Source organism: Alligator mississippiensis, chromosome 4 (assembly GCF_030867095.1).
Source record: "Alligator mississippiensis isolate rAllMis1 chromosome 4, rAllMis1, whole genome shotgun sequence".
NCBI lineage: Eukaryota > Metazoa > Chordata > Crocodylia > Alligatoridae > Alligator > Alligator mississippiensis.
In genome coordinates, this window is record NC_081827.1 from 15446709 (window position 1) to 15474634 (window position 27926).

The 27926-nt window shown below is 45.0% G+C and overlaps 1 protein-coding gene across 4 annotated transcripts; it reads right to left on the reverse strand.

Moving 5' to 3' along the window:
• Nucleotides 1–5457: 5457 nt before the first annotated feature.
• Nucleotides 5458–27834, reverse strand: CDNF (cerebral dopamine neurotrophic factor). Of its 4 annotated transcripts, XM_019487543.2 has the most exons (5): nt 27728–27805; nt 26824–26910; nt 14054–14181; nt 10431–10572; nt 5458–7894 (listed from the first exon to the last, which is right to left on the reverse strand). In XM_019487543.2, exons 2-5 carry the CDS (start codon nt 26840–26842, stop codon nt 7716–7718), a joined length of 468 nt encoding a protein of 155 aa, XP_019343088.1. In that variant the 5' UTR covers nt 26843–26910; nt 27728–27805; the 3' UTR covers nt 5458–7715. The 4 variants fall into 4 exon arrangements, with proteins under 4 accessions (XP_019343088.1, XP_059581786.1, XP_019343086.1 ...); XM_059725803.1 differs by lacking the exon at nt 26824–26910 and having other exon boundaries at nt 27728–27834; XM_019487541.2 differs by lacking the exons at nt 26824–26910; nt 27728–27805 and adding an exon at nt 27617–27721.
• Nucleotides 27835–27926: the final 92 nt, after the last annotated feature.

The following is a 27926-nucleotide window of genomic DNA, read 5'->3' on the forward strand; positions in this document are numbered from 1 at the left end:
AATACAGTTGAGTTTGTAGGCTGAAATCTGTGTATGTAACACGCTTGCCACATGCATCTTTGTTCCTCAACAGATGCCGGACCAGGTAAAGAAGCTCCAGTCCACTACTGCTTCTAAGGTAATGGATGGGTATGTTTCTAGATGCATTGTTTTCCTGGTTTAATTCCCAGAGGTGACACGCACAGGCTTGGAACAGATGTTGCATTTGTCCTGGGATCAGCTGTGCCCGTGTTTGTTGCAGAACAGAAAAGTCACAGGATTGGTGTGTACACGCATTGCCCTTCCAATCCGGAATTAGCAAGCGGCTGAATGCACTGCTGCTTTTCTGCCATTGATCCAATGATGCAATCCCAGGACAACTGTTCAGATGCACTTTCCTAGGACAAACTATTAGCTCTTATCCTGTGAATCTTTTCAGGGTTTGTCTCGGGACAACAGACATAGACATCTGAATGATCTCTTTGTTCCAGGAGAAAATGGTTCCTCCTGGGACACATGCGTCATCTTTTTGTAACCCCAGAGACACTTAGCAGAAGGGAAGCACCTGTGACTGATTTCTGCAGGATGACTGACATTAGCATCAGGTTGTGAATATTAGGATGACTACTAGCTTCTGAAATTTTCCTGAACAGAGATACTCATTAGCAAGAGACCTTGAATCCTTTCAAGTTTCCAAATCAGCCTCTGAACAACTTCCACATTTTAGGTTTCACTCTCTTTTGACTGACTTCTATTATGGAGACTTCCTTCCCTTCTCAAAACAACCCAAACAACAAGTATATACACAGCTTGCAGGTGCAGGCTTTCACTTAGGAAGTTTCCCCTTGTGGGTTTTGCTGGCTGCAGCTGGCTGCCTGATCACAGCCGGGAATTTCTGTGTCAATGCCCAAAATGTATCTAACAGCTGTGTCATCCCACAGACTGTCCTGATTTCTATTAAATGATTTTAAAAGGCCATTCCTCCCACTCCCCGCCCCTTAAACTTCACAAGAAATGCAATTTAATCAGGTCACTCTAAACCAAAGCACTGGTGATTAAGATGATGAGTATTTTATGACATCTCCAAAAGCAATTGTTTGCCTCCCTGGATGAAGTCAATGGCAGCTGTTAGGTATTGAGCACTTTTGAAAATCTATCAGGAGAAATTTTTTTGCAAAAATCTTGTTGGTCTTATAAAAGATATCTCTACTATGAGTCCTGATTGCCTTTTCCTCTAAACCAATATGACTACAACCTGGATAGCTTTGAAAATCAGGGCATTTGTTCAAATGCATTAACTGTGAATATAGGAGCTTTGAAAATCTTGGCCCAGAAAAACATCTTGTGAAGGTGAGGGAGTTTCCTAGGAGTGCTGTCTTGTGATACACAAACCCTGGTGTGACAAAAAAGTCTAGGTGGCTGAGTTCGGGCCTTCAAGTCTTGCAGCGAACACTTTGCGGGGCATAGTGTGAGCAAGCTTTGATATACATACGTTCTGCAAATACAGGTAGTCCTCAACTTACAGCGTTTTGAGTTACAACATTTCACACTCACAACGTTTATAAACTGACACCTTGTTTCAACTTTCTGACATCAGTTTTGACTTTACAACGCTTGACCCGATGTGATGCCATGCCAGCAAACAAGTTTGCTGTGTCACCCATCTCCCTGGAAAACATCTGTCCAAACTTCCTCGGACACTTTCTTTAAGAAAGCAGATGAGACTCCAGGAAAACCTGCAGCCGAGACTCCTAAGACTCCAGCCAAGAGCCCTTCAAAAAGTCCAACCAACAGCCCTTCAAAAAGTCCAGCAAAGTCACCTCAAAGAAGTCCTTCCAAATCAATGATTGCTATTGACAATATAAATACATTAATGTAGCTATATTACTCATCTATAATTGATTGAGTACAAAATTCTGGGTTATTTTTGGTGAAAATAGGGTATCAGGCCTTGGTTCAGGAACAAATCCCCCATTTATAACATTGTTTCCTATGGAAAAATCAGTTCTGAGTTACAACGTTTCAACTTAAGGCGCGATTTTCAGGAACCGATTGTGTCGTAAGTCCGAGGACTGGCTGTAGTTTCATAAACAGGACACCTATATGCCCTTTTCACCCCAAGGAAAGATGGCAGTCTGGGCCTGGCAGCAAGGCCCAGGGATTGCTCCCTGGTTAGTTCCCCATGAGGTTGTTTTACTGGGTGACTGTTACTCCTTGCGTTGAATACTGTACTTTTGTAACTGCTTCGGTGCAGGGGTGCCTGAGAAGAAAGAGTGAGGCTTTATGTGCACTGAGGGGAGAAAGGGTAGCTCTAGGAAAGACAGAGCCACGGAGGGCAGAGAGAGAGAAAGGAGTCCCAGGGAAGACAGAGGGAACTGCAGTGGTACAGGAAAAACGGTTCGGAGCTGAGCAATTTGCTGTGCTGTTTGGGACATCTGCATCCTGACCACCGCCCCCCCTTGAAGATGAAAACACCTCCCTTCCAGGAAGCTGATGGAAAATAAGGAGCTTTCTGAGTCAGGGGCACTATGGATCGCCAGGGAAGCCAGGGACAGAGAAGAACCAGAGTCTCAAAGCCAGGGGCCTGCCCCTTGTGAAGCCACCCCAGGGCTGGCTTCAGGGGTGTGTCAAAAGAGGGAGGCTGAATATGGCTTCTTCTTGGGGAGTCCTGAGGAAGAGCTTGCCCCCAAATGGGGCATGACCCATGACGCATGGACCGAAGAGTACTGAGTTCATTCAGCACTGGAGTAAAGCATAGGTATGTGAATGAGACCTCTGTTTCCAGAAGCAAGCGATAACATTAGAATCTGATTCAAATGTTAAAAAAATTACCTTTCTAGCTCTCATGGTTGCAAAGAAAAGCTTGTACACATAACCCAAGGGTAACCAACAATGCAGTATATATTCCTGAATCGCCAGGTAGATAAAAAAGCATAGTCCCAAAGATGCTAAGTTAAAGCTCAGTGCCCTAGCAGTTGCGACTCCATTCTCTGAGGAGTCCAGGCTGCAGAAAGCTACCCCTGTCCACAGAAGAGGGGACTGCCACAACCAATCTGTCACCTGAAAAGAGACTAGCAGGAGGGAGCCCATTGTGACTGAAGGGGTGGCTGTCTAGAGCTGCAGACAGTCTTAATGAAATCCTGCATGGGCAGCCTCCTGGCTTGCTGTAAAACCGGGATCCTATTAAACTCATTAGCATCAGCTAGCGTCTGCAGGTTAGCGCTCTTAGTGAAAAGTGGTCGAAGTCCATACACGATGAGAAAGGGGCAGGACCTTGGATTTTTCTCATGAGACCTACTCCCACAGACGGGCACTGTGAACTCGCAGGAATTGGCAATGCTTTTTGCCATTCTTCAAGGGAAGGTACAAAGGGAAAGTGTCATTTCTGAAGCAAACCTGAACTCTTGCAATGGTAACCGAAGCCCAACTTCGGCGATGCAATTGGCTCAGCTATGCAGATCCCCATACCGAGCAGCCTCCACTAGAACCAGCCTCTCCTTCACCAAACGGCGATAGCCCAATTCAGTAGCTCAGTACAGAAACCTGGTCCAAGTGTACATCCTCTACACTGAATCCTCCTCTGCAGCTCCATAGCCAACAATAGTAACTAGCGTTTTACCATGCCCTTCTTCACCACCACTGTTATTGCACATGGACAGAGGGCTTTCTCTTCCTGTCATGTATTCCTGGGAGATAGAGAACCCCCTTCCCCCCCCCTTTTTTTTACCAGTGTATATGAAGTGGCAGCTTCAACAGCTTGTGGAAAATAGCTTTTTGGGTGGCTGAGTTTAATTGGCACCAGCAAATGCTGTCTCTCATAGTCTCACAGTTCCAAACTACTGCAATCCATGGCAGCTCTGTGTCGGTTAATTGATGTGGAAGCCCCAGTTGGTATACATAACATTTTGCTATTCACATATGTTGTCAAAAGATAATGTTTGCTGCTTCCCTGATTCAAAAACTATTGCTTAAGTATGTCTGAGATGTCAGGGCCCATCCACATAGCATTTCAATTATAAACATTGTGCAATCAATGTGCCAGAGCCTGAGGTGGTACAAATTGGCATAGCTCCACTGATTTCACCTGAGAACGAGTCCATGTTTGCCCAACTGGTTCCACGGAGATTTCATAAAAAAAATAAATTAGTGGCTGAGCAAACCAAGTGCCCTTGAATGGAATCTGAACATGCACACAGTAATAAATATGGCTGCATGTAGGTAAAGGGCAGGGTAGATTTGCATCTTATAGCCTAGCTAAATCATAGATGTATAGTATAAGCTTTCGTTAAGTCGTCAGCTTTTTTCATCACATTCATTTCAAGGTTGTAAAAGAAGAGGAAAGAGACCAGGAGCAACTAGGAGACAGAAAAATTGACCTAAAAGCTTGGAATGGTAAGACCATTAAGAAGGAGAGACCATCATTTATACCTCTGGAGTGAAGAATAATGAGCCAGTAAGTCAACCAACTCCCTAAGATACCTGAATAGTAACATTACAGCAGCTGAATATTGGTGCCAGAATCAAAACTTCTATCCCAGGCAGAGAAATCAGCTTCCCCATTTAATACATGCACCTGAATTTTGAGGGGCTGATTTTTGAGGGGCCGGTGTGTGTTGTATGCAAGAAAACATGGTATTTTAGCTAAATGAGCAGCCCCAACAGGGAGGGCTACACCAGGAGCAGCTCACAGTCTGGTGGTTAGGGCATTCTCCCGGGAGATGGAGGTTCAGCCTATCTCAGACTGAAGGCACAGTGGATCCCAAGGTACTGAACATGGGCCTCATTCCCTGTGAGAAAGCTCTAACCACTGAGCTACTGGGAAACAGAAGGGTACCACTACCATCTTTGTGAACAGAGTTTATCTCCTTTTTTTCTTTGTAACTGCCCCCAATGATTTTTTTTATTGTGGCAAATGAACATTGTGTGTGTATGTGGGGAGTTAGCCAAGGGGGGAAAAAAACATTCCTTTTAGTATACGTAATAGCTTTTTTCCGAATCTTGTGCAATAAGGAAACGACCAACTTAAATTTAGACCAGACATCAATCCATAAAACACAATGAAGACATACTGCACCTTCAGCCTGTTAATAGTACCATTGGCAACAGAAGGACTTTTCCTTTGATTAAAGTTAAACACAAGCTAAGTGGTATCCTGGACTGGGGGTTATGTGAATACATGTAAAGAAATGCCATCAAACTAGCATGGCCATGATTTCTTGTTTTAGTGATGCTATCTTGTAATCATTTGGCCTGCCATCCTTACTTATATAAATCCCTCATTTCAAGAAATTAGAAGCAGACAAAATTTGCATTTTACAAAAATGTAAAATGATGAAAAAATTGAGAAATTTTCAAACCAGAGAATTAAGGGCTCAGATTCCACTGACATCCTTAGGAAAAACCTAGCTTAACAGAACAACAAAAGGTATGTACGGGTCCCTGGCCATCTAGACATATTTTTTATCATAAATAGATGTATTTAGTAGGAACCAAGAGGAGACAAGTGTTTATTTAGGCCAATTGCTAAAATGCACTAGACAGAGCACTTGTGCCAAACTATTGGGAAGACAACCCAGCACCAGTTGAAAATAGAAGACAATAAGCAAAGGAAAACATAGGCGAGATGTCAAGCAATACTTCCTAACAGTTCAAATCTATTGGACTACAGAACAATCCCCCAAGGGAAATCATACAAGCCGTACTTTAGCACAAACCAGGTTCTCAAGACAAGTAAAGTATCTGCCCATTGACAGAAGCTGTGCTAAATCAAATACAACTTCCCCATCTATGTGCGTGTGTGTGTGTGTTCCTTACAAGCTACATTACATTATTTAAAAGATTACGGTTGCAAGGTCAAGATTGCACCTTAATTCTGCCCTTTGCATATATGCATTCGAATGATTTTTAATCACACGTCGTGTTTTTCTACACAATCCTCAGTCCGTGCAGACTATGGCCAGTAAATAAGGCTATTTGTAGAGTTCCCCACCCCATTCCCTGAAGAAATTAAAATGTCAGTAACAAAGGAGGCAAAGTCTGCAAGGAGAGGATGGCTTTGTGGTTAAGGGGTTGCCACGAATTAAATGCAACTAGTGCAAATATCTGTGTGGAAACTCTTATATTATCTTAAACTTATGTTGATGCAATTTGTGCCCATATATTACAAGCGATGTCAATCTAAGGCAAGCTTAATAGCTCTGATTATTGATTTGAATAGATCAATAGAAGCTCTGATCTCCACACCATTTGTGAATTGATTTTTGCAGCGTGAATCAATGCAACCACCTAACATGGCCGCAGTTAGTCCAGCTAAAGGTTCTCATACCAGTAAAGCTTAATTTGTGGAAAACAGGATTAACAGTATTAGTGATTTTTGCTAACTAGATATTTTTAAACAACATAGTTTCAAGCTCTAAAAGTGTCTATTTGCAGCACTGCACAAGCTTAGATTAAGGTCTGATTTTAAAACCACTTTTCGTTAAACAGTGTAATGTTGTGTTTAGAACAGGCCTAAGTGACTGGGCTGAGACCTGGGAGATGTGGATTCTATTCCTGGCTTTCGCATGAATCCCTTACTTGCATAAGAAAAATCAGAAAAGGGGCTAGATACTTAGGGCTGGATCCCATTTAATCTATTAGGGGTTTAAGTGGATGTATGTGCCTATGTAGGATCCTTTTCCAATCTGATTAGGTCCCTGAAAAATAATTAATACAGAGGGTGGAGGGAACTCCTCTTCCTGTTCCCTGCTCTTTGTGACTTTGCCCTTGACTTCAGTAAGAATAAAATTGAGTTTTTAGATTTTTTTGCTGTTTTCACTTGTAGTAACAGGACAGCTTCATGCCCTTGATGGCAGCTATTCACTGGACAGCATTAGCTGCCGTGCTCTCCTGCTGGTGGCAGTAGCATGGCCAGCCATCCGCTGCAGTAGCAGCTATTTCTGTGCCCCCTTCCCTCCCACAAAGTGGCACCTGGGGCTGCTGCTCTGGTCACGACCTCTCAGCTATGCTACTACTTATTGTCTCTCATCCTCTACTTTGAACATAGAATCATAGAAAATTAGGGTTGAAAGAGACCTCAGGTGGTCTAGTCCAACCCACTGCTCAAAGCAGAACCACCCCCAACTAAATCATCCTATCCAAGGCTGTTTCTAGCCGGGTCTTAAAAACCTCCAAGGATGGAGATTCCACCACCTCTCTGGGTAACCTGTTCCAGTGCTTTATCACCAGCCTAGTGAGAAAGTTTTTCCTAATATCTAACCTAAACTTCCCTTGCTGCAACTTGAGACTGTTGCTCCTTGTTCTGTCGTCTGCCACCACTGAGAACAGTCCAGCTCCATCCTCTTAGTAACCGTCCTTCAGGTAGTTGAAGGCTGCTATTAAATCCTCCTTCAGTCTTCTCTTCTCCAGACTAAAAATGCATCCCTGGGGAAGGAACCAGCTTTTTATTATATACGTATATGGGACTGAGGCTTCTCATTACAATAAGAAATACTACTACTACTAATCATACTAATCATATTAATCATAGTTCCTTACTGCAGCAACCTTGTCTCATTGTGTTTGTAAGCACCAGCACTACGGTGCTGTAAAAGCAATTATTAGCAATAATAATGTGGAAATTCTTGCCCCTTGTGAGCAATTGCCAAACAACTAAATTAATTTAGCCCAGCTACTGCAGTGTCACTCAATCATTCTTTGACATACTCTAGCCAGTGCTTGTTTGGAACGAGTGCAAGCTAAAGGTCTGCTCGGGAGTTTGGAGGTGCATATTTCGGGGCTAGCTCCTTAATCAGGTTCACAAACTCAGTTTTCTCTATGCAGGCTTTGCACACTTCTCCCCAGCTATCCAGGATCTTCCGAAGCTCTGCCACTCGCATTTTGGAGAGATCCACTGATGTCAGGTCCAGTTTCCTTTCTGCCAAAGAAAAGAATGCAAGATATAGTTCAGAGGGCACATCAAGTTGCACATGGTCCTCAACTCCTCTGTGCTGCCAAAGCAGAGAAAAAATAATCCAGTTAATACAAAGGCTACAAAGGGATCTCCTGGCATGCAGGTGACAGCTGAGGGAGGGCCTGGCAGGCTGCATGTCCCTCTGTGACACAGCATGACTGTACAAGCACAACAGTCATGCATGTAAGATTCAGGACCTCCTTGATTCTTCCAAAATAACTTGTAACCCAAAGTGCACTGAAGCAATACTGGAGTTCAGTCTATTGAGTCTGAATATAGTAAACTCCATTCCCTCTTCAAGCCCTCATCCACTCCCCAATTAGGGGGCTCCACCTTCCTTTGCAGGTCTGTGTAGTTGTTACCAGACATGCGCTAGCCAGATTCGTACTCCACAGAGCCTCCTCTCTCGCTTCTTGGAGTCAGCGCACAGCTGGATTTTACCCTGAGCAGAAGGGGCTCACTGATTACCAACTGGCCTCCATCCCCCAGCTTGTCAGCTGTTTTCTCAAACACCTATTTCCTTAAAGCATCAAGGCCTGGAGGAGGGGTGAGTGAATGGCTCTGGAGTCTCACTGCTTGTGACATGAAACAGATCTCCCTGTTTCAGAGACTCAAATGATTAGACACAGAAGTCACAGGATTCTGGTGCTTTATTTCCTGGATATGCATACCTAGCCTCAGTAAAAGGATCTCTGCTATGCACACTGATGTAACTCCTGGCTTTCTTTTAAAAAGACAACATTTTTGTCAGTATTCAAAATGAAGCTGGATAACTTTATGACTAAAAAAAGCATATTCATCACTTGATCCTTCTAGACACTTGAGTGCCCTCAGCAATTTGATGCCAACAAGAAATGTTAGCGCTCAGCACCTGATAAGCAGCACTCAGCATTTTGCAGAATCAGGTCAAAACAGGTGGAAAACAAATCTCATGATTTGAGTAAATGCTGTTGGGGTGAGGAAGGAAGAACCCTTATTATACTGGCAGTATGGACCAGATGCATTATGGATTTTCCTTACTTTCCTTTGCATCATCTACAATGGCTGATAGATGCTGACAAATTTGATGGATCATTGAAAGCAGGTTTGGCAAATGATATACAGTGTTACTCAGCATTTTATGTTTGTGTGGTAGAGACCTCTTATGAGTGGTTTATAGGCTTCTGAGAAGGAAGAGGAACCCCTTTTATAGATAAAAAACCCTGTAAATAAACCAATAATGGACAATAATTTAGAATTTATTTTCAAAACGTAAATCCTTTGCATTTTTGTAATCAACTGGCTTTTGGCAGTGATGGGTCAGCTTCTGCTGAAATTAATGCATGTAAGGAAAGAGTTTGGCCCTCACTGGAGTAAGATAAGCCCAATTAAGGCCCTGAAAAGGTTCACGGAGGTTCACAAAGATTTCAGTGAGCTTTGGATCATGTCCTAAGACCTGTGATTAGCTGTAGCAACACACTGGTGATGCAGTTGCTGGGCCAGGATAGCTCTTGACACCATTAAATATTTAGAGTCCCAAAGGCAGAGTGGCAATTACTGACTGAATCAGACAGATTCAGATCGGAGGAAGGTTCATTGTCACTGGTTAGCAATTTAATTGGTCACTCCTCACCCTCTCTCTGTGGGTAGGCAACCAGTAGGGACTTTTCTTTAAATGGTTTGTGTGGGTAGGCTGGGTCCTCATGATAGTGGCTTCAGCACAACTCGCTTCTTAAGCTTTTGACCCCCAGGGTGGATGAGTGCACTGCAGTTGTGGCTAGCTTGTTTTCATGCCTGCACCAAAACTGCTTGCAAATACAATGTCATGTGAGCAATTCAGCTCAACTGGACAACAGAAGGCCTTTGCTTCTGCTTAGAGATGTTAAAGTACCACAGAGTTTAGGGTTGAGAGAGAGATGACATTTAAGATATGGCCGTATCGCAAATTGAGGGTGACTAGCAAATGAAAAGACCAAAGGTACTGTCCCCAAATTTAACTTCTTTATGGTGCAGAAAGGCCTGGGAGGATTCTTTTTTAATATATAAATTTACAGGGGTTTTATTGCTTGTTTTAACATTACAAAGTCACATAAACATTTGACACTGTAAAGTCATCTGTGTCCACTATAGAAGATGAGCGTTTTTTAAATATCAATGATATAAAGGAGACCAAATTAAGGAGAAGATGTGCAAAAAAAACCCCTCTCTCTAAAGGATTCAACACAATTCCCCATTTACTTAAGAGCCAGGAAAGTGCCCATCCATGGCTCCCAAAGAGGACCTTTGAGTTCTCCAACATAATTAATGAAGAAAAGACATGATACTCTTGATAATTCTGAGATTAAAAAATAAGCCAGAAACTCACTGGAGAGAGATTTCTGGCCTAGTATGCATAGAAGTGGAACAAAGACAAAAGGACAAGGCTATTTATTTTCCTTTCTACATCACATTTTGGAATGACTATTGTTCTGAGCAGGACCCAATGAGAATTCATGAGCGCACATAGGTAAGGAGGCCTTACCATATTTGAGTTCACAGATCTGAATATCTATCTTCTTCAGCTTATCACAGATCTTGGGCACAGGCACATGGGCACTCATTGGGCGGCTGACCTCACTGATGATCTTGGTGGGTGCATCACTTATTGCTCCAATGTAATAGCACTGAAACAAGCAGGACACACAGTCAGCACTGAAGAAAAACAGGAACAGTGGAGAGTGTTAAAGGGTGCTTGTATTTTCAACACTTTCAGTAAAACTCAGGGATACTGAGAGCAGGACCCTCCTCTTATGACTGTTAAATGGAGGCTTCATTTAAGCTCAGTAAAATTTGGAATAATGCAAATAAGGCACCTCTGGCAAAACAGGAAGTGAATTTCAATCAGATACACCTTGCCCATAAGGTAATTTGGAAGCCTTTAATAAGCAAACAGCAGCTCCTACCTTTTAGCTGAATGGCCGCATTGAATGGGATTATTTCTACTTTAAAAATATACCATTATTAAAGGAACCAAGAAATACTGTATACAGTAGGCCTGTATGAATAGGGAACTATTCAATTCAGATTCAGCCAATTCGGATGCCAGAGATTTGATTCGGAGATCTGAATCATTTTTCTGATTCGATTTGGCTGAATCGCTTTGGAAGATTCGGAGCCAATTTGGAGATTCGGCCATAGAGTATATGGGGAATCAATGAAATATCTATAATTTTGTTGTCTTTTGGCTGATTTGGATGAAACGTACAGGGATGCTGAGAGCATGATGCGACAAGTTTCAAGGTGATAGGTGCAGGGGTTTCTGGGAAACTGCACCTCAAAGTCCTGAAAGCAAAACTCATAACATAGGTGACACTGTGTGTGTTAAGGCACAGAGGGGTGAAAACCGCAGAGGTGGTAGCCCCTGCTGAGGCCACAAAGCCTGCCACGTTTCAAGGAGATAAGTGTAGTGGTTTGGGGGGAACTGCACCTCAAGCTGTGGACAAGTAAAACTCGTGACATGGGTGACACCATGTGTGTTAAGGCACAACAGGGTGAAAACTGCAGGCGTGCTAGCCCCTGTTGAGGTCACAAAGCCTGCCAGCTGTCAAGGAGATAGGTGTAGGGGCTCTGGGGCCCTGCATCTCTAGCTGCTGATGGGCAAAACTCGTGATATGGGTGCTTGTGCAACTGACTGTCTCTGTCTTGGGCCAGAAGCAGTTCCCAGCTCTGTATTGATTCTTTCCTCTCCTTAGTTTGTGGTTTTGTAGGTGTTGATCCTTGCTCGTTAACTCGTTATCTAGTAGCTAGCTAGTGTGTACTGAGCTGGTCCCTGAATGAATCATGATTGATTGGTAATGCAGTAGTTTAGCAGCTAGGCCTGCAGTAGTTCCTGCCCCCCCCACCAGTGCCCCAAGACAGACGCAGTTGCACAAGCACCCATGACCCGAGTTTTGCCTGTCAGCAGCTAGAGGTGCAGGGCCCCAGACTCCCCCTGCACCGATCTCCTTGACAGCTGGCAGGCTTCGTGGCCGCAGCAGGGGCTACCATCCCTGCAGCTTTCACCCTGCTGGGCCTTAACACAGACACTGTCACCCATGTCATGAGTTTTGCTTATCCGCAGCTTGAGGTACAGTTTCCCCCAAACCCCTGCACCTATCTCCTTGAAAGTTGGCAGGCTTTGTGGTCTCTGTAAGAACTACCATTCCTGCAGTTTTCACTCCCCTGTGACTTAACACACACGTGACATGAGTTTTGCTTTCAGGATTTTGAGGTGCAGTTTCTCAGAAACCCCTGTGCCTGTCACCTTGAAACTCAGCACACATCATGCTCTCAGCAGAGGCTACCACCTGTGCAAGTTTCATCTGAATCAGCCTACAGACAACGAAGTTAGATATTTCATCGATTCCCCAATATACCCTATGGCTGAATTGCCAAATCTTTTCCAAATCTATTTGGAAGCTCCGAATCAATTCAGAAAACCTAAAGCTTCCAATGATTTGATTCAGATTCGTAGATTTGGCCTCTGAATCATCCGAATCATCTCCAAATCTGAATCGTGATCTGAAGCTTTGCACAGTCCTAGTATACAGTACCAGGTTAACATTAACCTAGTAAGTTAATACATCATAACGAACTGCCAGTTACACACTCGTGGCACATCATGGCCCTATTAATGGTGCATGTCAGATTGTTCCTTGCACCTTTTTCTATGTGAATTAGTAAGTTAAGGGCCAAATTTTGCCACCCCTTTTCATGTTAAATACAAGGAGAATAAGGAAATATTTAACATGACCATGTTTAGGAAGAGAAAATGCTGGGCTCACTAATAACCACACTGATCAAGACTCTCTCATTATTTCCTAGGACTCTCCACTCCACCTTTCTGTTTCCACCTGCCCCTCGTCTTAGACGGTAAACTCTCAGAACCCATCTTTTTAAGCTGTTCACTTTGGTACTACATCATGGAGAGCTTAGACTTAACATCATACCTTACTACACATCAGATCTACTGTGCACTTCAGCAGACATGGTCTGTCCTGCAGCCCGCAGGTCCTGCCTTTCAAAAAGGAGGGCAGTCTTTGGTCTCCTTGTGGCCATGCCCCACATCCATTTACAAAAATGCACTGAACACAAGATTGAAAAATGTAGGGGACCTGACCTGCTTCACCTCCTGGGAGCTGGCAATCAGTGCTTTTCCCAAACCCAGGAAACAAGTCATCTGTTTGCTGACAGAACAGATAAAGCACAGGTGCCATTGGCAGCCTGCTTCACACAGTCCTACCTGCTTTGATATGAAGAGGTGAAGCAGTACAAAGAGATGAAGGTATAGTTTGACCCACACCTATTCAGTCTTTGATTACTTGGACATAGGATCATAGAAAAACAGGGCCACAAAAGACCTCAGGAGGCATTTGAGTCCAACCCTCTGCTCAAGACAGGATCATCCTGATGTACTTTCCGATACAAGTACTTGTCAAACCTATTCTTAAAACTGCATGAACAACCCTTTTGAACAGCTATGGTGTACAATGCCCAGGAATGTCAAAACAGTCAAAAAGCAGCAAACACATTAATGCCTAATGTGCTAATTAATGCCTAATTAATGTAGGATTTCATCCAGGGCCCACTGGGGTCAATGGAAAGACTCCTACTGATTTCAGTGGGTGTTGGATCAGTTCCTTTGGGATGCAGACCCTTACCCACTGGAAATCAATCTAGGATTTCCCAGACTCATTTTCACGTATGCCACTGAGCATGTTTTGTGGCAAGGCAGTTAAGGTGCCTCACCACCAGGGTTTCAGCAATAATTTTGAACTCTGGTCCAGATTTGTGTCAAAGTCTGCCCCCAGTAGACCCAACTGCAAATGGGTACCTGGTTATTTGGTCTGGCAACAACAGAGATGCCTTGATATGGTGCCAGACACATCACTCCCTTGTGTGCTACTGGCTACAGAAACTGGTGTATCTTAACCAGGGTTCATTAAACCCAGGCAGACCTTTGACCTTTGCTTTAATACTCTCATTGATGTAGTTAGATCTAAATTAGTGCCTGAGAATTAGGCAGTGCAAGAGAAGAGATCTTTTTTTGTCCAAGCACCTTCTAAACAGTATTTTGTCATAGTGGGGGCATGAAACTAAAGCAATATATGAAAACAAGAATGATACCAGGCGCTGTTCTTTTCCTTTTGCAGTCTTGCAGCTGCTGAGCAAAGCCTCCTCTATGGCAGCCACAGTGAAGTCAGAATGCTTTTCTTTTAAAGAGTTGTAAAATTTGTCCAAGAATTCTTTACACACTGTAACAAGAAAATAAAATCTACAGGTCAAATAATGAGATCTGGTAAAGCTGCAAAAGGAATTTTAACAAGTTGGCTAAGGACAAGGACTCATTAACACTTAAAAAAATCAAGAGAGGACTGATTTTAAAATAAGAACAAAACTTGAGGCATTTAAAATATATTTCATTTTCATTTATAGGATCCAGGAATGATAGCAGCAGCTTTTGTGTGTAGAAGTGGAATTTAGTTTGTCACCTCTTGATAGATCCCATTAATTCTTTTATTATAACAGCAGAGCAGAATATGTCAGCACTTTGATCTTGGTTCAATAAAGCTAATCTCAAGTCTCGTTATAACTAGGAAAATTAACGGTGTTTAATTCCCATTTAAAAAAATCAATTTAGGTGGCATGCAACTGGACATGGCTGTCAAGTTAGTGAGAAGCCGTGTTCTATAAGTTCCATAAATAGAATATAAGAGTTTTTATCAATGCAGTTATTATTAAAACACCCTATTCTCATAATTTTACAGACGAGAAACTGAGGTAGAGGGAGACTGAATGGCATACACAAGGTCACGTAGGAAGCCTCCAGCAACACAGGGAAGTGAAATCCCAAATCACAAGTCAGCTTCCTAACCACTGGGCATAAACCCTGATCTCAGCTTAGCCAACACAATGCTGATATAACTTATTCTGACCTGCACAGACCAATCAGCACTGTGTCAGCTGCGCAGAACCGGAGGAGAAATGTGGCAAAGTAAATGGGGACAGAGCCATTTTCTTCAGTGCAGTCCTGTTTGCAAGCAAACTGCGTCAGCTGGAGTCACTGGTCAGTTCAGTTCCCCTGGTATGAATTGTAGAAAGGACAGCAGTTGTGTAGCAGACAGTAACTCTATATTTTTTGGAAGCTGGGTTTTTTGATTGTCCCATGTTGTCAGACAATCCGATTTTTTCCACTTGGTTACTCAGACTAAGGGAGGTGTTCCTTGATGCTCCTTCGACAAAAAAGAAAAAAAAAAACACCAACAACTCAGCTGCTGGAAAATGGCAAATGAGCTTATTTAGGTGTGTCTGTAGAAACCATTAAAAAAACCTCCCCTCTGATTCATAAGCTGTGTCACCAAGAATGCAGCTTCTCGAAAGGCCTCAAATTTCAATGCAAAACTGCTCAGCAGTTGTATGCTACATTTATGCCACCTACAGGAATGGAAAAAAAAATCCTTTCCGGAGAATTGCCCTGCAAACATTAAATTGATATATTTTTCAAAATTGCTCCTGGGCAAGATTTGAAATCCAGCATCCCTAGAGCTCTACCGATAATAAATCTCATTCAGGTCATTAACAAGTCAAAAGTGTTTAATGCAACTGATTCACTACAGGGCCTTTCCTTTCCTACAAAATAAGTTTCATACTCGGTCACTTCACCTCTCCCTGCCTCAGTTATGAAATTATGATGACACTTACCTCCTTTAAGCGCATCACGATCTAGTTCTAGTAAGTGCTGCGTAATAGGTATATTTATTTTACCTGCTATCTTTCATGGTGACACGTGGTTACATGCCGAAAGGATCCCAAATGCTTTGGGAATTGTATCTCTTCACCCTCCAATAAAAGGCAGCCATCTCTGGGATGACACACAGCACCAGTTTAACTGATACACCCACACTATAGACTTACAGCAGAAGAGGCGCTGCTCTGGGTCAGCAAACCTGCATACAGAATAGGGCTGTCAATAAAATGCAATTGCCCACTGTGAGATGTAGCCCAGGGAGAGAAGCTGAGATACCTATTTTTACAGAAACATCTCGGGAGATCTTTAATGATCACAAGCAACGGTGACCAAGGTTTTACATCTTGGAAGGTGCCACATATTAGTGCAGCATCAGTAAAGTACCATCCTGGAGAACTGGTTCTGTGCAAACTTCGAGGGGAAAGTGCCACCTGCTGGTTCCTCAGCACCAGTTCCTACAGCAGCGAGTTTTCCCAGAGGTAGTAAGGCAGACAAGGCTCTTCGGGTAAATCTGATATCTTTTATTAGACCAACTCAAATTGTTGGAAACATTCTTCTTAGCAAGCTTTCAAATATAAATAGCCTTTGTCAGGCTGAGGAATATACCTATACCCCTAGAGGTAGTAAGTGCATTTATTCATCCTGCCCTTTAGCATTCAATAGGAACACAGGCTAATGCATCTGCCATTTAGAGCTTCCTTCAATCTTAATTTTCTAGAATTAGTCAGGACATGCACAGATTAATTAAAACGGATGTTTTAATCCCCAGGGAGATTCTAGGGCATATGGCTAAAATGAGCAGTGTGCCAAGCAGTGCAAACATATTCTCTGGTTTCCCATCAAAAACTCTGTCATGGGTTTACGCTTTTTCCTTTTAGCATCATGATTTTGCTACAGGTCCCAACCAGTCCATTATGGGCAACACCAAGGAGCATCCACATGCGAGTCTTAGCATCTCGGCCTGACTGTGAGTGTTTAGTGCGCAAAGAACTTGGATTTGTAGGAAGGCACAGCTCCCTTTTTGCTAATAGCTTATCTACCCAGTTGGTCTGGCCTTTGAATTTCTGGAGCCCCAAGATGCCAGAGGAGAGGATTGGTGGTATTAGTTCCCTCATGCTTCTGGGAAGGGAACACGATTGCTCAGGTTTTCTCTCTGCAGATCTAGCCATTGCAAGTCACGCTCTGGGAATTGTGCTTATACTGAAGACTAGTGCTGATGGCTGCACAGGTTAGCACTGGCCAGTTTCTGTAGAAGTTCTTGCTAAATTTCTACCTCCACCTACCATGGGATCTCTCTATAGAGATTTGAATGTATCTGTCAAATTACGCACATGGCTCCCTCATTATTGCAGCTGAACTTCCCCACGATGCAGACTCACAACACATAGGGAAGTCCTACTAGCTCCATTTTCCAGTGGGGAATATGAAGCCACAGTGACTCTCCTAAAGTCAGAAGGAAGGCTGTAGCCGAGAAAGGAATGGAGCTCAGATCCCCTGAGTGCTAGTCAGTGCTCCCCCCACCACCCTCCCAAAGAAGCCTGAGTTTAAGGCTTCAATATTCGTCAAACACTATTCTTGCAGGCTGGGTGTATTTTCCATTTTTCTTATTTAAAAAAATTTTTTGCTGCATCTGGTACCAACTCCATCTGCCTCAATGGGCGCATCTACACATGATGCTATGTCACCGGAGTGATACACCACGACGACAATCCACGGGTGTCTGCATGCGACCAGCAGATACTTCACCGTAGTGGTGCACTCCCCCATTAGAGCGCGATGCTACAGTGAAGTAACTGCTAAAAATAAATGTGTGCCGGGCAGACAGCAGAGTATGGGCGGTTACTGGTTTAGTACTTCCTTTTGGACGTACTAAAGCACGGCTCAGTGACATCACCATAGGGCAACATGTAAATGTGCGCAACACACCCACAGCTCCCCCCATCCCCAAGTCCCTACTTACCAGGGGCAGAGCCTGGGTCCGGACTGCTGCTGCCAGCCTTGCCCCACTTCTATTTGCTCCGGCATGGCAGCATGCTGGAGCAGCAGGGGCATGCAGCAAGCATAGAAACGCTTAGGCCAGGTGCTAGAGCATCCCTTTGGAGGACCCAGCCTCCAGTTGCTTCACGGCACTTAAAGAGTCCACACTGGAAACATCTCTTCGCTCCTAGCGTGCCACCTGCCACATTTCAAACTGCTTTGAGATGCTGCAACAGGCACGTGCTTGCTTGTCTGGAGGCGGCTAATGTGTCCAGGACTGCCCCTCCACTAGCTATGCCATTTTCACCAATACAAATTTGCCAGTAGAATGGCAGCATATTCCAGTTTGACCAGTGCTCTATTAACTGCTCAGCAAACGAGCCAGGGTCACAGTACAGCTTTGTGTGGCAATGGCAAGAATTTCAAATCACAGCATTTGCTAGGTGATGCTGCCAGGAGAACTATTTAACATGTAATTGTGTGTGCCATTTCATATGCTAGGCTTCTTGCTCATTGCACTGGGTTGTGGTGACTTCTTCCTAAGTGGTGGAATTGGCTTGCAATTTTGGGAAGCCTTGAGGGCTCCTGTATTATCTATTTCTGCTCTTTCTTCCTCTCCCTACCTCCTCAGCATTTCTTCAGATCTCTTCACTCCCTCCCCACCCCGTCCCCTCCTCTTCTTTTCCTTTCACCCTGTAAACAATGTTTTTATCCCCTACAAGTCCCCTTGGTCACAGACCACCTATCCTTCTATTCCTTTTCCTCTGTAACCCAAGAGATGCAAATAAGCCAACAGTTGGACCTATTTTAAAGGAATTATTTTCAGTCATAAAACTTACACAACCTTCATTTTAGTGACCATAAAGCTCATATTGCTGTGATCTAGTTGGACTTCTCTATCCCTTTCATCTTGCTCAGAGTTCAGAAGCCCCATTTTTGAGAGAAGATATTCCAGTGGCTAAAATGCTACAGCCTAAGACCTGGTCTCATTCCAGACATTGCCACAAAATTCATGTGACCTTGCTTTTAAAACAATTTCTCTGTACCTTGGTCCTCCATCTGTAAAATGAGACTATAGCTATTTATTGCCTCAGAGTGGGGTTGCAAGATTAAGTTATTGTAATGCATTCAGATAGCATGCAAACGAGAGCCATATTGGTATCCTAGATGGACAGTTATTATGGCGATGCTGCGCTTGTTACATTGGATGGCTGGAGTTGCAGACAGCTGTTTCTGCAGCTGTCTGTGTCCTACCTGTATTCAAGGCCTACTCCTTGAGCATCAGTCAACAGGTAGCTTTGTGTAGATGCCACCAAAGCTATTGTGGCTCTTACAATATGACACCACCTTAAAAAGCACCAGTGCACATAATCTCTTAAGAAAAAACCCTCCCCCCAAAAAACACATTTTTAATTTTGTCACTGTAGAACCCATCTTCTTTCTTTTCCCATCTCTGTTGCCCCAGTATTTGGTAGCAGATACCTCGGGGTTGATAATCAGATGTGCTTTCTTATGTCACAGATCTGAACATCGTATCAAGTCCTTGGCAGAGGGAATTTTCGAAGTACAACTTATTATGAAAGCATCTCGGCTCCGGCTCAGGTTTGAGGAGTTTGGTCAATCCTTCTCTTACCTTTCTGAACACAGGCTGCAGCAAGCCAACGGAAACACACAGATATGAGTTTGTTGGCACCTGAAATCTTCAAACTTCCTTGTGTTATGTAGGGGTCCTCCTGAAAGCCTCCACCCCAGCCACAGCTTTCAACAATCCCAAAAAAGGACTCAAAATGTACATGGTTAAAGTCACCCCAATCAGAAAGCAGGTTAGAAAGGATTGGATCTGGAGGTTTGTCCTTTATGACTACAAGAAGGAACATTTTGGTAATCATGCAGTATCAATGAGACACCAAGCTTTCACTTCAAACACTGGTCGTGCGTGGTTAGAATTGCACAAAATCAAAACTAGGCTCGATTTGTTCAGTGACTTATTTGATGCAAACATTTACATTTTATCCATGCAACAAATGGCAAGCAACGCTGTTGGCATAACAAAAACATTTATATATTCCCGGTCTTTGCCTCTCTCATTTAATCTCTATTTCCTTTGGGATTTGTTGTTCTGGAAGGAGTTGCAAAAAAGGCTTACCCTTCCACTGATGCAATCACAGGTGGCAGACTTAAAATGTCATTTGTTTTAGAGTATATAGGTAACGGGTAGCCTTTTAATCAGTTGGATAGCAAAAACAGATTGGTCAGCTTCACTTTCTGGTTGGGAAACTCCAGTGTTATGTTGCTGTGACACTGGCCCAGTAATATGTATGACCTCGATACGGAAAATTTTGTTTGGGAGGACTCTTGGGCTTTTGCACAACCTTGCAAACCTGGCATGTTGCATGAGAGTAATTTTTAAGACTGGGGCCTCAATCCCTAGTTCTCAAGCACTAGCACGGTGCTGTTGCAGTGTACATTCGCAGTTTTGCAGGAGACTGCCTAAATCTAAATGAAAGTATGTTTTCTTTTTAAAGTGTTTCAGATTGCCATAAGAACATATTTATTCAGTTTACAGTTTGAATTTTTAAACAAAATCTAAGAGCCAAACATTTTGAGTTAAGGTCCTTTTAAATCAAGCATATCCAAAAATGTTTTTGTCTCTCTCTCTTCCTCTCTCACACAAAAAGTCCCCTGAGGGAATGTCATTTGTTTTCTGTTGCTTGACATAACTGGCTTGTCATTTCTTCCTCCTCACAGAGGAAAGCCGATAGAAAAGAAATCTTTTGAAGACGACCTGTCGGTATTCAGCCACTGTGTACTGATTAAGTCATCTATGCCAAACACACACACAAAACAACAGAAGATAATAACTTTTAAAGAGAATTCACAACGTCATATAGATGGTAGGAGAGGGAATTTTATTATCACGTTTTATTGTACGCCTGTAGCAAGTATAAGCCTTAGTTGTTCCATAAATTGCAGGGAGGAAAGGAAATGTAGGATCATAGAAAAATAGGGCTGGATGGGATCCCAAGAGACTATATAGTCCAACTCCCTGCTCAAGGCAGGATAATCCTTGTCTAAATACCCCAGACAAATGTTTGTCTGCACTTAAAAATCTTCCAGTGACAGAGATTACCTAGAGGTTATGAAATATGGTCCAATGCTTAGCCACCCACATGGTTACAAAACTCTTCCTAATACTTAACCTAGATCTCCCGTTGCAATTTCAACCCATTACTTTTTGTCCTGTTCCCTCCGGACACAAAGAACAATTGATCATCCTACTCTCTATAAAACAGCTTTTTGAATGCCAAATTCCCCATCCATCCTCTCCTTTCCAACCTAAATAATCCTACTGCTTCCAACTATTCTTCATATGAAGACCTCTAAATCATGTTTGTTCCTCTCTCCTGCATTATTTTGCCTTTCCTACATCTTTCTTGACGCATGGTGCCCAAAATTGGACACAGTCCCCCACACAAAACTAAATGATGAGCTGCATCCAAGGGTACTGAAGGAATTGGCTAGTGTCATAGCAGAACCACTGGCACGGCTGTTTGAGAGCTCGTGGCGCTTGGGTCAGGTCCCAGAGGAATGGAAAAAGGCCAATGTGGTCCCTATTTTCAAGAAGGGGAGGAAGGAGGATCTGAGTAATTATAGGCCAGTCACTCTCAACTCCATCCTTGGAAAGGTCTTTGAAAAGATTATAAAGGATCATATTTGTGGGAGTCTAGCAGGAAAAATAATGCAGCAGGGAAACCAGCATGGATTTGTAGCAGGTAGATCATGCCTGACTAATCTGGTTTCATTTAATGACAGGGTCACAAAATGCTTAGGTGCAGGAGTAGAGGTGGATGTCGTTTTCTTGGACTTTAGCAAGGCCTTCGATACGGTATCTCATCCCATTCTCATAAATAAATTAAAAGGCTGTGACATAGATGTTTACACAGTCCGGTGGGTGGCAAATTGGCTTAGCAGTCACACCCAGAGAGTGGTAGTAGGTGGGTCAGTATTGACCTGGATGTGGGTAGTGGGGTCCTGCAGGGTTCAGTCCATGGACCTGTATTATTCAATACCTTCATCAGTGACTTGGATGTGGTTGTGAAGTATACTCTGTCCAAGTTTGCAGAAGATAGTATGGTGGGGTGAAGTGCACACTCTGGAGAGTAGGGAACAATTGCAGGTGTCACAACCCAAGGGTGTGATTTTGTGTGTGTGAGCTTTGGCACTGCTAAATTATTTCCCGCCACAAGGAGCTTTCTTTGCAAGGTGCATTTCTCAGTTGCAAAGAGAAAACCCCAGTGCAAAGGAGTTCCCGCCACCCGCATGCAAATTTGTGTCCCACTATTGGCCAGTTCTAAATTATTCCCACGTGGCAGCTAGCGATTGGCTTGCTAGCCGTATAAGAGGCTTGAGCGGTTTCCGCCCAAGTTGGAGGACTCCATAACCATCTAGTGGAGGAGAAGGACTTCACGTCTTGTGAAGAACTCTAAGCGCTGCGGAGCCTATCGGACCCAGCGCGTACCTTAAGAAGGCTATAGGGGTCTGAACAACCTCTGGCCTCTCCCCGTCGCCGAACGATCCCTCAACGAACCCCTTCCCTGCGCGCAAGTTCCACGGAGCCTAGCAAACTTCGTGTGAGTGTATCCAGAGCTCTTCTCCGAGTTGTTTTCTTCGGTTGACACGACGGGCTCGCGGTTTTAGAGCCTTCAGCCGGATTGGGCTAGAGTTCGTGAGATTAGAACTCTTGTCCACTCTTCTTTCCTATCTGTAACTGCAACTCAAGCAAGTTTTCCTGCCTGCACCGCGACCATCTACGGTGTAAGTAAAATAATCTTTAATCAGCCGCTATGCGTCTGTGCCTAATTCTAGTCCGCATTCCCCGACCCGCGTGCCAGGGCTGCTGGCCACAGCCCGCCGCGCATCCTCGAGGGCCTCGGACTGCTCCCGGCCCGCACAGCAGGCAGACCTGGAAAGGTTAGAAAAGTGGGCAGTATACAATAGGATGCACTACAACAAGGACAAATACAGAGTGCGGCACCTAGGGCATAAAAATTTCCAGGACATCTACTGGCTGGGAAGTGACCCTCTCAGCAGCACAGAAGTGGAAAGGGATCTCGGAGTTATAGTGGACTCCAAGATGAACACGCGTCGTCAGTGTGATGAAATCATCAGCAAAGCTAACCGCACTTTATCATACATCAGCAGTTGGAGTACTGCGTCCAGTTTTGGGTGCCGTACTTCAAGAAGGATGTTGATAGACTCGAGAGGGTCCAGAGAAGGGCCGCTCGTATGGTTAGGGTCATACAGGACAAGCCCTATGAGGAGAGACTGAGGGACCTGGACCTCTTCAGCCTCTGCAAGAGAAGGCTGAGAGGTGATCTTGTGGTGATCTACAAATTCATTAGTGGGGGCGCAGCAAGGGATCGGAGATGCTCTGTTCACCAGGACGCCTCTTGGGGTAACAAGGAACAATGGTCACAACCTGACAAAGAGCAGATTTAGTCTATATATCAGGAAAAACTTCTTCATGGTAAGGGTGGCTAAAATTTGGAATGGGCTTCCAAGTGTCTACCGTGGGGGTCTTTAAGAGAAGGCTGGATAGGCATCTGGCTGGAGTCATCTGACCCCAGCGCTCTTTCCTGCCCAGGGCAGGGGGTCGGACTCCATGATCTGTTGAGGTCCCTTCTGACCCTAGCATCTATGAATCTATGAAATATAGTAAATCATCTCCCATAGCTTGTGCATAATAATTCTCTTAATACATCTCAGTATATTATCAAGTTTTGTTTTGTTTTTTTAATGGCAGCATATTGTTGACTCATATTCAGTTTGGGATCCACTATAATCCCCGGATCCTTTCTGCAAGCTAAACAGCAGTTTCCCCATTTTATATCTAGTAATTAGATTGTTCCTTCCTAGATTCTCTCTTTCCAAAGTACCTTGTGCTCTTTTTATTGAATTTTAACCAGCTTATTTCAGATCTCTTTTACATTTTAGCAAAGTTATTTGCATCCTATATCTGTCCTCCAAAAATCTGTATCTGCTCCCACTCAACTTGGTGTCATCTACAAATGTATTATGTATACACCCAACTCCATCCTCTAAGCCATTACAGTGAGGATATTAAAGAGCACTGGTTCCAAGACGGACTGTCTCCCAGGGAAACTCAGTCAATACCCTCTTCCAATTTGCCACCGAATCATTAAGGATTACTCTTTGACCATGATTTTCCATGAATCCACCTCAAAGTCATTTCATCCAGATCCAGGCTGAAAACTTCTAAGTGGCTAGGGGCCACACACTCTACAGACCATGCCAGTGGGGCTGCACGCTGTGCAGGCTCCACCAGCAGGGACTATGAGCCCTTGGGGCACACACCATGTGGATGCTCCCCCATGCCATCTCCACTGCACTATGTGTCCATGTGGCCTGGGCCTGACCCTCAGCAACCCACAATGCAGTACCTGCCCCAAGGCAGCAGCAGAAGCCAGAGGAAGAGTAAGTGCAGAGACTTCAACTGCTGTTGCATCTGAAACAATGGGGGGAGAGTGGCTGGGCAGGAGCCACGGAGCCCCAACCACCTGCAGCCCCTGGGTCGCCTGCTGGACAGCTCCGCTCTAGACCCTATTTTCCTACAGCGTCATACAGGTCAAAGCATTGCTGTCACTATAAGGAGTTTGGTTTAACAGGGCAGATGATTTTACTTTTACAGTGATGACCAATGATGTAAGACAGTGGTTCTCAGCCCTTCTAGATTCAGCTCACCCCTCCAAAACTTTTTGGTTTTAGATTTGGAAGCACCCATGGTTGAGAACCACTGTTGTACTTAAACCTCCACTTACTTCAGCGGTTCTTAACTAGAGCGGTGTGCCACAGCCAGGTGAAACTGCCCCACACAGTGAGGGCAGACTAGGGCAACTGATGACAGATAGGAGGGGCAAAGCTGAGCTCTCAATAAGTTTTTTGCTTCCATATTCCTGAACATGGATCAAGACAAATCTCCCAACTGGATTATAGAGAAGCACAAGAGGGAAATCGGCCCACCAACTGTTAGTGCTGATTTAGTGAAGGGACACTTGGAGGGGCTGGATGTGTTTAAGTCAGCAGGCCCAGATGATCTTCATCCAAGGGTGCTGAAGGAATTGGACAGTGTCATAGCAGATCCACTGGTAAGATTATTCGAGCACTCATGGTGCTCAGGTCATGTCCCAGAGGACTGTAAAAGGGCCAATGTGGTCCCTATTTTCAAGAAGGGGAGGAAGGAGGATCCTGGTAACTATAGGCCAGTTAGCTTCGCCTCTACCCTCAGCAAAACCTTTGAAAAAATTATTAAGGATCACATTTGTGGGAGTCCAGCAGGAAAAATAACGCTGAAGGGCAATCAGCACAAGGTTCACAGCAGGGAGATCCTGCCTGACTAACCTTGTTTATTTTTATGACCAGGTCACAAAATGCTTAGATACAGGGGAAGAGGTAGAGGTCATCTACCTGGATTTTAAGAAAGCCTTCAATATGGTATCTCATCCTGTTCTCATAAATAAACTAAGCAGCTGTGACGCAGATGATTACACGGTCAGGTGGGTGGCAAATTGGCTAATGGGACATACCCAGAGAGTGGTAGTGGATGGGCTGGCACCGATCTGGAAAGATGTGGGCAGTGGAGTTGTCCAAGATTTGGTCCTTGGATCAGTGCTGTTCAATGTCTTCATCAGTAACTTGGATGAGGGCACGGAGAACACTCTGTCCAAATTTGCGGATCATACCAAATTATGGGGTAAAGTAAACACACTAGTGGGCAGGGAACAAATCCAGAAGGATCTGGACAGGTTGGAGAAGTGGGCAGAGCAAAACAGGATGCAATTCAATAAGGACAAACGCAAAGTGCTGCACCTAGGGAGAAGGAATCACCAGCAAATTTACAGGCTGCAGGATGACCCTCTCAGCCGCACTGTAGCAGAAAGGGATCTCAGAGTCAGTCGACTCCAAGATGAACGTAAGTCTTCAATCTGATGATCAGTAAAGTCAACTGTACTTTATCATGCATTAGCAGGTGCATCACAAACAGGTCCAAGGAGGTGATACTTCCCCTCTATGCGGCACTGGTGAGGCCGCAGCTAGAGTACTGTGTCCAGTTTTGGGCGCTGCACTTCAAGAGGGATGTGGATAACCTTGAGAGGGTCCAAAGGAGGGCCATGCGTATGGTTACGGGCCTGCAGGTAAGGCCCTATGAGGAGAGATTGAGGGACCTGAATCTCTTCAGCCTCCGCAAGAGAAGGCTGAGAGGTGATCTTGGGGCCATCTACAAATTCATCAAGGAGGTGGGGGGCAGCAAGGAACAAGAGCTGCTCTGATTACCAGGGCACCCCTTGGAATAACTAGAAATAATGGCCACAACCGACAGAGAGCAGATTTACATTAGACACCAGGAAGAACTTCTTTACGGTTAGTGTTGCCAGAATCTTGAATGGGTTTCCAAGGGAGGTGGTGCTCTCCCCTACCTTGGGGGTCTTTAAGATGAGACTGGACAAGCACCTGGCTAGGGTCATCTGACCCCAGCACACTTTCCTGCCCAGGGCAGGGGGTAAGACTGGATGATCTGCTGAGGTCCCTTCCGACCTTAATGTCTATGAATCTATAAACCTCAGTGCACAGCCAGAGAAGTCTAAAGCAGGCAGCGGCACCCACTCAATTCCCTGCATGCTCCTCACTGATACAGAACTGTTCTACATGCCTCTGGGAGGAGCACGGGGGGGCAGGGGGAGGCAGGAGGAGCTCTGATCAAGAACGGCTGCAGCAAGAATGGGCACTGCTGCCTACTTCGGGTTTATCTGACCACGCACTGCAGTGCATGGGCCAGTTCCACCTGGCTGCTGGAGTATCTCTGAAACAGCCTCATGACACCCCAGGAGGGTGCAGCACCCAGCTGAGAAACACTGACCCCTCAAGTAGTGTCCCTCTTTGCTACCCAGTACCAATGCTTACAACCGTTTGTATATGACACAACTCTTGATCCCCACCGTGCCCACTTCACCCCCTCATACCCTTGAAAGGCTCTTCCTGCAAAAGACTCTTCCTGCAAAATATTAACCAACAAACGCAGGAGGGGTTAAGAGGCATTTGGTGAGGGCAGGACAAGAACAGAACTTTTGTTTTATGCTTCATCCTCCTCCCTTACCCTTCAGCGATCGCTTCATTTCTACACTGCGAATTCTTAGCAGAAGCCACGCCGTCTTGTACGTTTGCTAGCGCATTTGGGGTGTTACTGCAACATAAATAACATTTGTCACATTCCTTTACGCAGCCTTTTACAACATGCACGAATGAAGCGGAGACGGCACAGTCTACGAGAGAGCAACGTGAATCTGATTAGAGACTCCTACAAGGGACCCGATGCTTCCATGTCATCGGCCGTATTTACTCGAATCTAAGACAACCCTGAATTTAAGACAACCCCCCTACAATTAGATTCTATAGATGGAAAATGTATACGTTTGTTATAATGTTCCAGGTATACAATTGGACGGCTGTCTTAAACTTGTCCCTCCCGGGGCACAGCACACGCAGGCTCAGCCCTGGCTAGGCCATGCAGCACTGCTGGAGCTGCGGATCAGCCTGGCCGCGGACATTTCCCCGACAGCTGCTCAGCGCCAGTCAGCACCACAGCAGCTGCCTCCCTCCCCCCGCCTGCGTACCCGAATCTAGGATTTCACAGACGTTAGGGCTGGAAGGGCCCTTGAAGATCAAGTGCAGCCCCCCTGCCCCGATGAAGGGTGCCCCCCCATGACGATGGGGGGCCTAGTGTTATATTCGAGTAAACGCGGCACTTCCCACCAGCGGACAAGACGACACGACGGGGCTTGGCAGAGCTGTATTTTCTCACATACAATGCGCTCTTTTCCCTCCAAAAGAAACCCGGCTGCCAAATAAAAGCACAGCCACGCACGCAGGACAGCGATAGCGCCGCTCACCGGCAAATCGCGCAATCAAGGCAGCGCGGACACACGTGCAAGGGGGCGCCCACGGTGCGTGCGAGCCGTCGCGCTCTACACGCGGGCGCATGCGCACACGCGCGCCCTCACCTGGGCACGGCGCCTCGCCCGCGTCCCCCGCGCGGCCCAGCGCGCACAGCGCCAGCGCCAGCGCCACGGCTAGCGGCGGCGGCGGCGGCATGGCCTCGGCGGCAAGCCCCGCCTCGCAACGGCGCGGCGTCACGTGCCGCCGCGCGGGCTTCCCATTGGTGGGCCGCACCCGGAAGGGAGCTGGGAGGAGGGGAGAAGT

Excerpts from the sequence above, each read along its gene's own strand:
- CDNF (XM_059725803.1), bottom strand. The coding sequence starts at position 27,818 with ATGCCGCCGCCGCCGCCGCTAGCCGTGGCGCTGGCGCTGGCGCTGTGC. Across the intron at positions 14,182-27,727 it reads GGGCGAGGCGCCGTGCCCAG|TGTGTAAAGAATTCTTGGAC; the intron begins GTGAGGGCGCGC and ends TTCTTGTTACAG. Across the intron at positions 7,895-10,430 it reads GATCTGTGAACTCAAATATG|AAAGGAAACTGGACCTGACA; the intron begins GTAAGGCCTCCT and ends TTTCTTTGGCAG.